This window comes from Entamoeba invadens (genome assembly GCF_000330505.1).
Source record: "Entamoeba invadens IP1 unplaced genomic scaffold scaff_1105074725183, whole genome shotgun sequence".
Taxonomy (NCBI): Eukaryota; Evosea; order Mastigamoebida; family Endamoebidae; genus Entamoeba; species Entamoeba invadens.
In genome coordinates this window covers 763136-778942 of record NW_004443692.1, presented here as the reverse complement: position 1 = coordinate 778942, position 15807 = coordinate 763136, and the positions used below count along the sequence as shown (strand labels likewise).

General features: G+C 31.8%; 4 protein-coding genes across 4 annotated transcripts; 1 reads left to right on the top strand and 3 right to left on the bottom strand.

Annotated features, from left to right (window-relative positions):
- Positions 1-403: 403 nt before the first annotated feature.
- EIN_183620 (hypothetical protein) lies at positions 404-1528 on the bottom strand (the record flags this gene model as incomplete). The annotated part of the gene is made up of 1 exon (XM_004260788.1): positions 404-1528. One exon carries the CDS (start codon positions 1526-1528, stop codon positions 404-406), a length of 1125 nt encoding a protein of 374 aa, XP_004260836.1.
- A 2213-nt stretch (positions 1529-3741) lies between these two features.
- On the bottom strand, positions 3742-6507 carry EIN_183610 (hypothetical protein; the record flags this gene model as incomplete). The annotated part of the gene is made up of 1 exon (XM_004260787.1): positions 3742-6507. The coding sequence occupies one exon, from the start codon at positions 6505-6507 to the stop codon at positions 3742-3744; it is 2766 nt and encodes a 921-aa protein (XP_004260835.1).
- Positions 6508-6822: 315 nt separating this feature from the next.
- Positions 6823-8818, bottom strand: EIN_183600 (hypothetical protein; the record flags this gene model as incomplete). The annotated part of the gene is made up of 3 exons (XM_004260786.1): positions 6823-7631; positions 7746-7950; positions 7991-8818. 3 exons carry the CDS (start codon positions 8816-8818, stop codon positions 6823-6825), a joined length of 1842 nt encoding a protein of 613 aa, XP_004260834.1.
- Positions 8819-10023: 1205 nt separating this feature from the next.
- EIN_183590 (serine-threonine protein kinase, putative) lies at positions 10024-15044 on the top strand (the record flags this gene model as incomplete). Its single annotated transcript, XM_004260785.1, has 3 exons — positions 10024-10165; positions 10250-10339; positions 10495-15044. 3 exons carry the CDS (start codon positions 10024-10026, stop codon positions 15042-15044), a joined length of 4782 nt encoding a protein of 1593 aa, XP_004260833.1.
- Between the last annotated feature and the right edge of the window lie 763 nt (positions 15045-15807).

Sequence of the window (15807 nt, the reverse complement as noted above, 5' to 3'; positions counted from 1 at the left end):
TAATATATACTATATCTCACTTACATGTGTAAGCAATTCAAAGTTGTTAAATGAAAAACAAGAATAATGATGTTTTTTACACAATCAAATTGATATTGGTATTTGTTTATTACTGACTTTTAAATTAAACTAAGTAATAACAATTTAATTACACACAAGTTATAATTAATTGTAATGGAATTAAACACAAAAGACAATTTATATCCCACAAAAAATCAATTTAACAGTTAAGTTTTGGTAATGATGGTTCATGGACTTTGTTTAAATTATTGAAAAAGTTTTTGTATTGGTTATTTTGTTGTGTGAATAATTAAAATAAATTTTATTGGTTTTATACATAAAGATTAAAATATATCAATAAAAATTGCTTAAAAACTAAACAAAATAACGCGAAGAAACATTTTTAAGCTTGGCTATAAGGAATAACCGAGTTACGTTTTTTCAAAAAGAAAACAACACCCACAACGACTGCTATAGCAACAACTGCAACAACAACTATAACAGCAATGATAATACCAACAATCATACCAGCCTTGTTTGACTTTTTGTCCTCTGTAAGACTTCCATTTTGCACAGAATAGTCTCCACTTTCATTCTCTTTGTACATTCCGTTAATAGTTGATCGAATAAGAATGATATTTTTGAACGATGTTGCTTTATCTCCACCTTGCAAATTCACAACTGAATCGACAAATTTGACGTTTTCGAATTTGTTTTCATTGGAAACTTCAACTTCGATGTTTGCTTTCTCGACTACAGAATTTGTCATTTCAAATTTTTCCAATTTTTGTGTCTTCGAAGTGATGTTGCTGATATAAACGTTGTCAAGTTTTGAGTTTTCAATGCTCGACTGACTAATCACTGTATTAGACAAGTCACCATTTTTAAAAGTCACCCCACTAATTTCGCACTTGAAAAAAACGTTTTCAGTCAGTTTGTTAGTCTTCTGTGAACCATCGAGGGTTACTTTTTCGATTTTGGAGTTTGAGAAGAGGTTACTATCAACGGTCGTGTCTTTAATGGTCAATTCATCAATTTCACCATCAAAGAAATCATTGACCATGACATTCCCATTTTCAAAAGTGTTATCGCTGAACTTCATATTTTTGAATTTGCTCTTGGTGATTTCAAAATTTGAAAATTTGGAGTCTTTGACTTTGCTGTCTTGTGACTTGCCCTCAACGAAACTGATTTTCGTAAATGTCCCGTCTTCAACTTCCATACCGATTTTTTCGGTTTTGTACATCACCAAGTTGTCCAAGTTATTCTTCTTAGAAATAAATGTGACAACTCCTTTATCAACACAATCAGGGTCTGTGACCATATTATTCACGTTCATGTAAGAAGAAAGGCAGTTGCACTGGACATTGTGGAAAGACGCGGCTGTTTGTATTTGGATCATTGTATCTGCACATTGTGGATATAATACTCGTTCTTGTGAGGTGACACTTTTAATATCACCAGAACAGTCAATCAGAACAGTGTTCTGTGTTGCCAACGCTAAAGCTGTGAAGAGAAACAAAAGCATTTTAATTATAAAGATGTAAATTGGTTTTTATAGGGAAATTCATTCAAAAGGAGTAACAACCAAAACATCCTTGAAACGGATTCTTCAGCCAGATTATGTAAAAAAATAAGGCAAATGAGAGGGAAATTTAAACAAGGTTTTGTGTTCATTCATATTTTTTTGGTTAATTGTCCATTTATAAGTAAGTGTATTTATAGTTTGATCGACTTGTAATTCATTTAAATAAATGATTTTACACCCAATAAATCAATTGTAAGTTAATGATATATTCTTTTGCATATTTTATAAGGATGTTTTCGGGTTTTATTTTTATTTTGCAAATAACAACATATATAAGTTTTGGTCTTGAATTTATGAATTAACCTACAAAAAAAAAGTATTATTAGAACAGAAAGTAGATGTATCAAAAATGAAAGGCAATAACGTTTAAATGGTATTATTATATCCAAAAACAAAAGAAAAATGGTTTTAATAAGAGAAAAACTGTGACATTCAAAACTGTTTTTTTGTTTTTTTTTCATTTTTCATAATATAAACCATTTAATAATTAATACTATAATATGGCTTTTGTCTTTAATGTCGAAATGTTATAATTAAATGGCACTCAAAAATTAAAAAAACATAACTTTCTGTTCTATTTTTGTTGTTGAAACGATCTTAAAACATAAAAACATTAATATAAAAAAATAACTTTTAAAGTTATTTAAAAAAAAATAATACAGATGCAAGAAAAAGTGGTTGTCATAGAAAAAGTAGTTGTCAAGAGTATAAAAAAGTATTTTTATTAATTTATTTTTAATAATTATAAATTGTTAGTTGTTTAACAAGCAAAATTACGGGAAAGCAGTGGTGATTTGGATTGATTTTTCAGAAAGTGGTTGTCAAAAGGATGAAAAAAATAAAAAAGACTATTTTTATATAAAAAACAGAAAAAGCACAAAAATATTTTACTCATCTTCAAAATCAAAATTGACTGCACCTTGTCGTCTCGATATAAAATGAATTGATGTGGGGGATGTGCAATTTATTATGAATAAGTTGGGGATGCGTAAATCAAACAAGCAAAAATCACGATTATCAGGTTTGTATATTAATAACGTTGAAAACGAATAATTAATCAATAGACATTCATTAATAAACAATATGTAATATGACGTTATATTACAAATATGACATTTCATAATGAAAACTGTTATAGTGTTCAAATTAACCAAACGTTTTGTGCTGATTATTGTTTTCATTGTCTTTATCTCCTACTGTAGTAAGGTTCATAAAAAAAAACAAATATACTTCATTTAATAAGTCTTTTCCAAATACATAATTTTTATTATTGTTAAAAGTTTAAAATATTAACATTATTAACATTTGTTTAATACTTTATAAAAACATAAAACAAATTAGTTAATATTTATTATTTCATTTGATAATTGACTTACTCAGTACACTGGGAAAATTTTTGAAAAAAAATCGATTTTTTTTGCTTTTAATAACATTATTTTCATGACAACCACTTTTTCTATGACAACCAATAATTCTTCTATCTGTAGTTATTTCATAATTTACAGATGATTTTTTCATTTTTCAAAGCAAAAAAAGACACACATGTTTTTATATAGAAATGACTAAACAAAATAAATATTTCATTTCATTGTTATTATCGATATAATATTAATTATTATAATTAATACATATAATAACTCAAAATGGAATATGGTGTTTTATTGTATCGACAGAATCGATAGATCCAAATTTTTATATATGCATTTTTTTGTTTAAAGTTCAAATGTTGTTATTTGAACTTTTTAAATGTTTTGAAAGAAAATAATAAATTAGTTTCAGTAAAAAGAACATTGAAAAGTTTTTTTAATTGTTTTATTAATTTTTTTACTAGTAAATATAAAGAAAAAAAATACAATTTGTTTTTGAAAAAGAAAGTTTTTGTTTATGAAAGAATGAGTAAATGATTTAATTAAATTTTAAATATCAAATATAAAAAATATAACAACTTAGACAGTTGTTATATTTTTTATATTTAAATTTTTTTTAATTTGTTTTAATTATTTAATGTTATAATTGTTTTTAATAAAAATTTAAGTAAAAAGGCATTTATTAAATGGTTTTATATTGAAAACTCAACTGTGAATATAATTAAAAAAAATGTTAAAACCTTCTAAATTAAAAATAATTAAAAGTAGTATTTGTATAACATTGAATTAGTTGTCAGCCAACACATAATTATAAGGGTTTGATCTGTTTGGATTCTTTCTTCCAAAATAAATGAACATAATAACACCGATAATGACCGAAATAACAACTAACAATGCCACCACTACACTAACAACAGTAATGACAATCTTGTGGTTATTACTTTCATTTCCATTACTTTCGCTTTCACTCGGGACATTATCTGTAATGCCAAATTGATCTGTCGTGAAGTCACCAGTCTTCTCCTCCATGAAAATACCATTTACCGACGAATTAATAAATTTGGTGTTTCTGAAAATCGACTTACTATCTTTGTCCAAGTTCAAAACACAATTCTCGAATGTTGTATTTTTAATTTCGAAATGATCATGTACAACCACAGTAAAATGTGAATAGACAACATGTGTGTTTTCAATAGTAACAGTATAGAAATTGCTGTTAAATATTGTCATGTTTGTTATCTGAGACTCTTTTACTTTGAATTTGATGAAAACTCCTTTGTACAAATAGAAATCAGTCAGTTTCGCTCTTTCAAATTTGAAATCATCGAAAATGTTTTCAAGAAAAGTGACTCCTTGAAACAAAGTCTCTCCTTCCTTTGAACCCTTTTCATCGATTTTACTTCTCATCATTTCATTATCCTTTGTCATTCCTTTATTCCCTCTTCCGTGTTTATCACTCCCTTTAATTTCGACACTCACAAAACTCCCACCATTAAACATGGAATTCATCACTTTTGTGCCACTCTCAAAATCAGCTTCATACACTGAGCAGTTCAAAAAGTCGAGCCCGTTCGACACAAACTTTTTGAAATCGGTTTTAGTAAAAAACGAATTGGCCACAACGGACAAATCAACAACAAGCTTTGAAAATTCGGTTTTTTTGAATGAGCCCTGCTCTATTTTCGAATAAGCCACATACGCACTCTCTACTTTACACTCTTCCATTTTCATATCTTTCTTCTCAACATTGGTGATGTTTTGGTGATTCAAATTCGCATTTTTAAAGATGAAGTTTTCCACGCCCTTGTCTTCGCAATGTTTGTAATACAACAATTCATTTTGGTCAACATAAAGTGATGTATTGTTACAAACAACATGGTGATACACCTTAGTGTTATTAACTGGTGTTACATAATCCGTACAATTTGGGTAGAAAGGTCTGTCTAGTCTGCTAATGTTTACAATTTTCCCGTCACAATTAATTGTTACTGTCTCATTAGGACGAATAGGGTACACGTCCACGCAATTGTTAAATTGATTTCTGTCTTCTTTAGTCACATTAAATATAGTTCCATTACAATTGATAGTAACATTTGCTTGGTAAGGTATTATGTATTCCGTGCACGTATAATACTCGTCCACCCTTTTTGTTTTTGTTGTGTTATAACCTGTTCCGTTACAATTAACTATAGTGTATATGTTATCATCTTTCATGTAATCTGAGCATGTGGGGTATTTCATTCTATCTGACGCCAAGATGTTCGTCAAGGTGCCGTTACATGATATCAAAATGTGATAAGTGGAATTGATTGGATAGCAATTCACAAATTCGTTCATCTGATCGTAACTCGCATTGATCTTGAGACCTTCACAATTGAGAGTGATATTGGCGTTAACACCGGGGATGAAGTCTTTACACCAAATAAGGTTGTATCTTATTTGTGTTGTTACGTTATATATATAATTGTTGCAGTTCACCACAATGTATGTATTGTTGCTTGGTATAAACTCTGTGCAATTCTCATAATGGGGTTGCTCAGTTTGAGTCACATTGACTAACGTTCCATCGCAATCGACAGTGATTACCTTTTCAGTCTCCACTTCTGCACAATTAATCAATTCCTCCTCTTGTTTTTCTGAAGCTTGTATGATAATACCCGAACAGTTTAACGTGACATCGGCCAACAAGTCTGGGACATAATTGACACATTCCATATAATAAATTCTCTGCTTCGATGTCATATTCATTATTGTTCCATTGCAATTGATGATTATAAATGATGTGTCATTATACATATAGTTGGTGCAATCGGGGTAGTTTTGTCTATCTTCAACAGTAACATTGATAATTGTTATATCGCATTGTATGATAATATACTCATTCGTAAACTCTTTACAATTCTTATAATGTTCAATGTCGTCTTTTATCGTTTCAATGATGATACCTCCTGTACATTTCATTGTGACATTTGCGTCGTCTACCTTTAAGAAATCGACACAATTGGTGTAATTGTCTCTTTGTTCTGTGGTCACGTTATAAATATATCCATTACAATCTATGATGACAAAAGTCAATTTGCTTGAATTGTAGTCAGTACAGTCTTCATACAGATACCTCTCTTCTTCAGCCACATTTACCAAAGTCCCATTACATACAATAGTTACTACTTTCGTATTATTTTTGACTTCGATGCAATTCTTCAATGTCGCATTTTGTTCGTGGTTTGCTTTGACCACAACCCCACTGCAATTCAATAGGATGGTTCCATTTCCGTCTAACTTGAAGTCGACACACAAATCAGAAATTAGTCGCTGTTCTGTGGTCATGTTGAGAAGTTCGTTATCACAAACAACGAGAATATACGTATCATTGCTCCACGTGTATTTTTCACATTCTTCATAGTTCGGAAGTTCTTCTCCAGTAACATTCACAATAGTTCCATTACAGTCGAGTGGTATGACATCTCCTTGTGTTTTATCCGTTTTTGCATGTTGTGGAATTGTTCTTCCCATCACAACCAAAATCAGCAACCCAATAATCAACACTAACATCTGGTATTTAGTGTTTAATATGTTTTTTTTAATTGTTTAAACTAAACGAAGCTTTTCCTTTAAATTTTTTTTAACTAAATTATTATTAATATTTATATTAGTTAATTTAGTTTGAGTCTTTTTTTTCAATAAAAAAATAATTTATTTTTTAATTAAAACTAGTTAAACAATGAAATTGAAATTGAAATAATAAAACAATAATTGTTTGAACTAGATTATATAATATATTAATTAATAAATCAACAATCTTTAATTGCTGAACTTTCAGGTATTTAAAATATCTAATAAAGTTGTAATAATAAACAATTATAACAATCACTTACACAACAAAAAGTCGGACAACACGTCCAACACATTGACGAGCGACTCAACCTCCAAGTTCTGAATATACTGCACCGCCTCTGGGTTTTCCATCATTTTAAGTAACCTGTTACACGCCTCCTCTGTCATCGCAGACTTCTTTTTAATAATTTCAAGCGCCTCATCCACTCCATCTTTATTTAAATCGCCAATGTCACTCCTGTCGGGCAACTCAGCAAATGGATTTGACATTCCAATACTTTCCATCACAACATTATAATGTTCCATTACAAAGCCACTGAATTCTATTTGGTTACACGTCGCATTCACTGCATTTACACCACCTTTGGGGTGTGACACGAGTGGACCCAATATCATCGCAAAGTTCTTCGACGTCATTAAGTGTATTTTCTGGTACTTCACAAGGCGTCTCGCAAGTCCATACAAGATGCAGAAGCACACAGCATCATCATTCGGAGTCTTCTTAAAAATTTCTACAACATATTTCAATCGATCCTTCCCATGTCCAGAGATGTTTCTTATCGCGTCATACTCAATCAATCCATCAGTAAACTCTCTAATGTACGTTTTTAATGTTCCCACAACGTTGTGCACATCGCACCCAATCCGCCGCATTTGCGATAGAAACGACATGTCACAGTCAACCAACCTCTCAGCCTTCTTTTTCGCAAATTCTAAATTAGAAGTCACTCGAAAGATGCCTTCGATTAAATATCCATATGTGTATATCCACCAACATAAGTTGTAAACCACTTGTGGTATAGCTTTACGCGGTAAATTACTTTTGATGTCCATTGGGTAGACTATGTGTAAGTTCCATTTGTTTTTAATTATAACAATAATATTATTATAATTAATAATAATATAGAACAATAGTAATAATTATAGTAATAATCATAGTAATAATTGATACAAACTTCTTTGTACAGAAAAAGGTCGTGATTCATAACACACATACAAACACGTTGTACGTGACATCAACACCCCCCTGAATGTCATATTCCTCGAAACAACCTTTCCTGTGTGGTTTCTAAAGACCAATTTATCAACATTGATGACCTCCTTCGAATTCCCTTTAAAATACTTTTCACACGCTTCAAAGATAGTGATGCTAAGAGGCTCCTATCCATCAGAACTATTTCAGAACAACAAAGTAACAAACTTTTATTGTTGTGACTATATGTGTCGTCAGACATTGGATGTCCAAAAGTACTTCACACCTTTTCTCGACGTCTTCCGCCATAATAAGTTTCTGTCGCTTCTCCTCCAACTTGAAGACCGTCTTTAAGTCCTTTTCGTTTAAAATGTCGGGTGAGCACTCGTCCATAGCAATTAAAGAAATATCGCGTTTCTCCTCGTTATGGTTTTTGGAGATGTAAGACATCCTCCTCTCATTTTTCTTCACATCTTTTCTCGCGATTCTTTTCTGTGGCCGTCGGATCTCTTTCTTTGCTTCAATTTTGTCGTCGCGTTCTTTTTGTTTTTCTTTTGACTTTTCCTTTTGTGCGTCATTTTCTGTATTTTCAAAAGGCATTTCGTTGGAGGTTTTTGTCTCTTTTTCATTGTTTTCGGTGGGACTTTTTGTTGTGATTTTTTTGGTCGGGGACTTTGGGGTTTCGGGAATAACTTGTTTGACTTTTCCGATGCCTGGGGATACTTTAGGAGATACTGTAGATGACGTGTATATGATGAGTGGGTCTTGTTTGTCTGAAGTGTTTAACAGGTCACATGCTTTTGTTGTTTTTTTTGGTAAAATGTCGGTGTCTTCCTTTGCAAAAACTGTTTTTCGGCGAAACCTTTCGCCGTTTGTGTATTGCGGAATGTCTTTGTCTTCATTTGAAATTGTCCGACTTGGTGTAGTCAAAGTGGTATCTGCAATATATGAAAGTCGGCGTTTGCTAATGTCCTGGTGCTCGTGAGAGCCTTTCATCAGAAGATCCCTTCTAACACGGCTTGGGCGTGATACATTATTCTCCCTTGCGTTGCTCATGGAAAATGATAAAAAATAGTTTTCTGTGGGGAGGAGTGGGGTTGGCCATTACTACATTTTTTTTCCTGTTTTTGTTTTATTTCCTTTTGTTCGGTGGTTTGTCATTTTTTGCACAGAAAACATGGAATTGGAGATTTTTTGTTTGGTCTATTTAAAACAAACACTTTTGGGACTTTGAATTGTTCAAAAATATATTCCCTTCACAACGCTTTTTGAGTTCTATCAATATACTGAGCAATTTATTCCTTGTGGTATATACTGGTAAAAATGTGGTGAAAGAACACGATATTTATGGCAAACTCGTTATTTTGGGAAGTGTTAAATTATTGGCGGTCATTTAGATGTGAACTGATAATTGATTATCAATTCTTTGTGTAAAATAATGTGTTTGAAAAGGTTCAGAATTTAAACTCGAAGTATTAACTTGAAACAATCTAAAAAAGTTGGATAAAATAAATGATAAATATGTATTTCGTAATCAGTAATTATCATATCATAGATATTAATAAATGAATACTTTGCCTTATTCAGATTTTTAATAAAATAATAATTATTTGAAACTATTTATATGGTTTAATAATTATAAAAATTGGGTGTTTAATTAAATATACATATTGGACTTGTTTGTTTGGTGTTTATATTTCTGTTGAAAAATGTTTTTGGTGCGAGAAGTGTTAAACCAATTTCTTTAATAATTATAATAAGTTTTTACTATAAAATAATCACATGTATTTAGATACCAGAAATATTAAATAAAATATAATAGATTTATTTATATCTTCAATTACAAATTCAAATGGTAATTATAATTAAAAAAAATATTATTTGAATCAATATGTTATTTATTTTATAATAATAATTATAATAATAACAAATGAATTATAACTTACTATCCAAATATTGTTTTTTTAAATTCATTAATAATTAATGATAATAATATTATATTTTATTAAAAAAACATATAAATAAATAATTAATTTTTTACATTCAAAAAGTGAAAATATGTTGTATTTTCAAAATACAATTTCAATTTCAAAAAAATTTCAACACCAATTATTTTATAAGTCAACTTATTTAACTTATAAACAATTCAAATAGTAAAGAAGTAAAAACAATTAAATAAAAAGTACTATATTATTAATTATTAAAAAAAACATGGAATAACTCTTTTTATTAGTAAAAACTAAAAAACAAAGAGAAACAAAATGGCCTTTGTTTCTTTTCTTTTCTCGTTTTTTCTCTGTGTGAACAGCACAAACGAGAATGGGTGTTACTGTATAGATTATGGGGTTAATACCTGTGATATTTGTAACAATGGGTGTTATTTAAATTTAGTCGACTGTCAAAGTTTGTGAAAAATAACATCACCGTCATATTTTTATTTTTCATACGAATGTGTTGTCAAAAGTCAACAAAAATATTCACATATAGAGTGCCCAATAAATTGTACATTTTGCACCTCCAAAACGACATGCACTCAGTGTAAATCGGGGATGTTTTGGAATGGTACGGCATGTATGCGTTTGTTTTTGCATTGCGCTCATTCAATTTAACCAAAGACAAATTCTACAGTAATAATTTTTTATTAGTTAACAATTATATATATAAACAAAAACAATTCATTTGTGTTATTCATATTGTGCAGTTATAAGTATGTCCAATAAATTGACAAATAGCATGTGATTTTGAGTGCAAAGAATGTTCTTCATATAGTGTTTGCACTTCTTGTAAATTTGGGTATTACTTAGAGAATACACAGTGCTATAGTTGTCGAGAAGGGTGTGAGCAGTGTGACAATTCAACACATTGCACGACATGTGATTCCCTTCAAGACTTGGTATTACATGATGGGATGTGTGTGTATTGTTCGTCTGTGATTCCTCGTTGTGTTTCGTGTAAAGGTAAAAAATGCATTTTATGTGAAATGGGGTATTTTGCGTCTGAAAATGGCGAGTGTATTCAGTGTGATAGATTATGTGGGAAAAGTGGGTGTGATATCAATGGGTGTATTGATTGTGCAAACAATTTCATTTTGAGTATTGACAATCGTTGCACTCTTCCTGTCGAGGCGCATTGTATTGAATATGACCGCAGTTGGTGTACTTCATGCGCGACTTCATATCATTTAATTGATGGAAAGTGCTTTCCAGATGTTTCATGTGATTCAAGCACTTCGATTCGATATGATAATGGCTGTGTTTCACAAAAAGTTTCAAATTGTCAAATTATTGATTTGAGAAATCAAGTGTGTCAAGTGTGCAAACCCGGGTATAGTTTGCATTCAACCATTTGTGTTGAAAATCACTCTCAAATTCCACATTGTGTTCGCCTCAAATTTTTCATCGATTCGTACATTTGCTCTGTGTGTGAATATCCATATTATCCATTCAATGAAAAATGTCTTCCCGTCGATAATTTATTTGGGTGTGTCGAGCCGTTCAATGTGATGAATGTGTACGAAGGTTCAACATCGCGATGTATGAAATGTATTGAAGGAATTCAAAGTGTTAATTATCATTGCTTTTTCTCACCATATTGCATATCATACAAGAGCGATCGTTGTGTTTTGTGTATTGATGACTTTTTGTTGGTTGACGGAGTGTGTGTTTCGTGTAAAGCAATACATTGCATCAGCTCAAAGAACGACAAATGCACGTTATGTGAAGATGGTTACCACTTGAATGAAAATTTTCTTTGTAATTACAATGATATGAAACCACACTGTGAGCAGTACAAAGACAATTTAGACTGTTGCGTGATGTGCAAAGATACTTATTTATTGAGTAATTGTTCGTGTATAAATTGTACCATAAAACACTGCAAAAGATGTTCCACAACAAATAACTCATGTGATGTGTGTTATCCTTCATATTATAGTAAAGAAGATGGTTGTGTTGAATGTTCTATTTTTGGTGAGGGGTGTGATATCTGTAATGAGTCTGGGTGTTTGTCGTGTAAAAGTGGAATGTATTTGAGCACTCACAACAACGTCACTTTTTGTTCCAATTGTTCTGAAAACAGCGCGTTTTGCGTTTCATGCACGTATGAAGGGTCATGTCAAGTATGTGACAAAGGTACTGTTCTTGTGAATAAGACGTGTCTTTTGTGTAATGAAACAATTCCGTCGTGCCAAACGTGTCAAGGTGGGTTTTGTACCTTATGTGAAATAGGGTTTTACAGAGACAACACAAAGTGTGATTCCTGTGAATTAATCGATCACTGTGAAATGTGTGCAAACGAAGGCTTGGTTTGTACAAAGTGCCAAAGTGATCACATTTTAAATGTAGAAACTAACGTTTGTGAGCGGTGTGTTGATTACTTTGACAATTGTGTCGAATGTGATGAAAATAACACGAGTTGTGTATTATGTGAAAACAACCAAATACCTTTTGATAACAAATGTGACAGCGCATCAAGTTCAACACCCAACTGCTCGAGGTCAGTTGGAGATTTTTGTGTATTGTGCGTACATGGGTTTGTATTACGCAATGGAACATGTTACAAATATCACAAATCGCATTGTATGAGATATTCATCTTTTTTTGATTATGGATGTTATGAGTGCGATACATCAATTCCATTCAACGGAATTTGTGCGAATTATACAAGAAATGAAACGTGTTACTTTTACTTAGAAAACAATAATTCCAATTTTGAGTGTCTGTTTCCCACAAACATATTGGTTACACTTCAGTGCGCTCCAAACCAATATTTGACACAAACAAACCCTCCATTCTGCGAATTTTGTAGTTTGAATTGTGCACTATGTGTTGACAAAGAAACTTGTTTGAAGTGTGAGTATGGCTATTTAATCAATAACGGGAAATGTGAACCTCAACAGAATTGTAACGTTACAGATGTTAGTTATTGTTCGCAATGTAACGATGGGTATTACTGGAATGGTTCAACTTCAAAATGTTCTCCTTGTCTAATACAACATTGTAAGACTTGTGACACCTCATCATCATGTCTGTTGTGTTTCAGTGACTATTTAAACACAAGTCTTCTCTGTGAATTCCAACAAATGTTACACTGTGCTCTTCAAATCAACGGGTTTTGTATTTCGTGTGAAGCTGGGTACTTCTTAGAGAACTTAGTTTGCGTTCGAAACACTATTGAAAATTGCCTTCTTCAATTTCGGTCGACCCTTTGTTTGTTATGTAATAACAACACAAATTTGGTTTCGTCGTATATTGGCGACACAACGTGCTCAAAAGAAAAGAACATCCACTGCTTGTTGGAGTCTCCTAGTGGATGTCTCCGATGTGAAGATGGCTACTTTCTCTTATCAACGTGGTGCTTCCCGTGCCAACACAATTGCGACAAATGCTCTCAACAGAAAATTGGATGCGACAAGTGTTCCTTTGGCTTTTTGTGGAACAGCACAACGCAGAGTTGCACAACAGTTGCTTACTTCCAGGAGTCTTGCAAGTACTTTGCCAAGAATCGAGTGGGCTGTGCTATATGTCACTCGGGCTATTTTCTTCAAGATTTTCAGTGTGAGAAATGTGATGACTCTTGTCGTACTTGTAATGACAGTTCTGTCTATTGTAGTGACTGTAATGAGAACGGTGGGTATTTCCGAGCAGAAGATAATTCGTGTCAGAGTGTCGCCACCATCCTTCACTGCAATTCGACAAAGCAAAACTATTGTGAAGTGTGTGATTCCGGTTATTATAATTATGGCATTCGATGTCAACCGTGTCAAATTGGGTGCGAGTTGTGCACGAATAAGGACGAATGTATTGGGTGTATGGAACTTTATGTAATGAGAGAGACAAAGGAATGTGTGTTATACAGTGACATTAATCGATGTATCGGGTATAACGACAAAAAGTGTTCACAGTGTATGGACATGTATGTGCCAAATGCTGTTGGGGATGTCTGTGTCTATTCTTGGCAGTTCATAGCAATGGTAGGAACACCTTCTTTGACTTTTGCTGTTATCATCATCGCAATAATATTAGTGATAGTCTTTGTGTTTGTATGTTGTCACAAAAAGACGAACGACTATGAAGAATTTATCACAAGAGATATAGTCTTCTCTGTCAAGAAAGCTAAGATACCATTCACAAAGCTGTTATCAAGTAAAATGGAGACAAACAAGAAGTGTTTGGATTATTTGAATGAAGCACGAAAACCACTTTTAGTCAACGAACGAGCAAAGAACGAAGTCTATTTGGCTAATATGAAAAACACGACTGTTCAGATCAAGTTCCTTGGCATGAATAACGCCAATTTTGACATCCAAGTCGAACCACAATGTGTTGTGTTAAAAAAGATGCACGCCGTGAAAATGAAGGTTTCTATTAAACCGAATTGCACGTACTTTTTTAGGGGGCAACTTAAATTCTCACGACTTGATATGAAAAAGGGGAAATATAGCGAATTCAACATCCCCCTCTTATTCAAAACTGAAACCACAAACCGCATTTCCGCTGATGAGATCCAAGTGAGCGAGTGCATCGGGACAAGTATATTTGGGAAAACATTTAAAGTGAATTACCGCGGCGAGACTGCTGTTTTAAAGAAGGTTAATTACATCAAAGAAGAGACTTTAGAAGAGTTCCAACGTGTTGTGATTGAAGCGGATAAATGTGGGAGAGGAAAGTTTGTAGCAAGTTTCATTGGTGCAATATTCCAAACACACAAGATGGGTATATTACTTGAGTATAATGCCAATGGGAGTTTGAGTGACATATTAAAGAAAACAAAACCAACAAAAGACGTTTTAATAAGATTGGGGTATGACATTATAAGAGGGATATTCTACCTCCATTATAAAGGTATCATTCATTACGATATAAAGCCACAAAACGTGTTGATTTACTCATTAAACAAAATGTCAGACATTTGCGCTAAAATCACGGACTGCGGGATTAAAAAGTGCTTCAAATTGATTAACTTCAACACACTGCCTTTTAAGAACAATATTGGGATACAGTACATTGCACCTGAAATGTTTTATAAGCGCACCTGTACTCCAGCAGTTGACATGTTTGCGTTTGGCGTTTTAGTCTTTGAAATGTTCTGTGGAAACATTTCAAAGATGTTCAAGTCAAGTTGGGAAATCACAAAGTTCTTTTGTGAAGGAAAGAGATTGAAAAAGACAGAAGAAATCGAACAGTGGATTTATGACTTGGTCCAAGACTGCTGGAAACAGTCGCCAGAGGAAAGAACAAACGCACGTAACGTTGTATTACGTTTCCAAAGAAATGCAGATTGATTGTTTATACTGTATTATTATTAATAGTTTTATACTATAATATCAACTATAAAATAGACTGTTTTTCTGTAACAAATTTATGGTTAATTGTTATACTTTTTTACAATATTTCTTGTACTATATTATTTTATAAATTTACTAACATATTAATGGTATTAATAATAGAAAATTGTGCTTTTGATATTTTGTTCCAAAATGGTTAGCTTTAGATTTTTACAGTGTTGGTTTCAAAACATTTGTCCAATCCGCGCAAAATACTTGTGAATGTTTAAAACAGGGGAATTAAATAATGATGAAAATATTAAAAAATGTAATATTGATTTTGAAATGAATTTCCCGACATATTTCAGTTTTATTGGTTTAAATATAATAGAGAACAATTAAGGACTTACTTTAACATGAAACATTATCAAGCAATGGGTATGATAATACAAAATCAGTTTAAATGCCACAAGTGAAAAACAAGTAAATAATCATTATATTGACATTTGTTGTTGTTTTTATTTACATGAATTATTTATCGCAATCTTTTTTCAATTTAGAAAATGTTTTGAAAACAAATATAGAATAACTGATCATTTTCCTCGAACAAGAAAGTCCAAAAAATACATTTAAATTTAAAATTATAATTTTAAGAAAAACGATGAACAAATTATGATCATTTACTGTATTGTTTTCACCTTAAAAGTTAAGTGTTTTTTGAAAAAAAAAATACAGTAGAATATTTGAAAGTTTTGAAAGAAGTATTCTTTTACATTCTCTG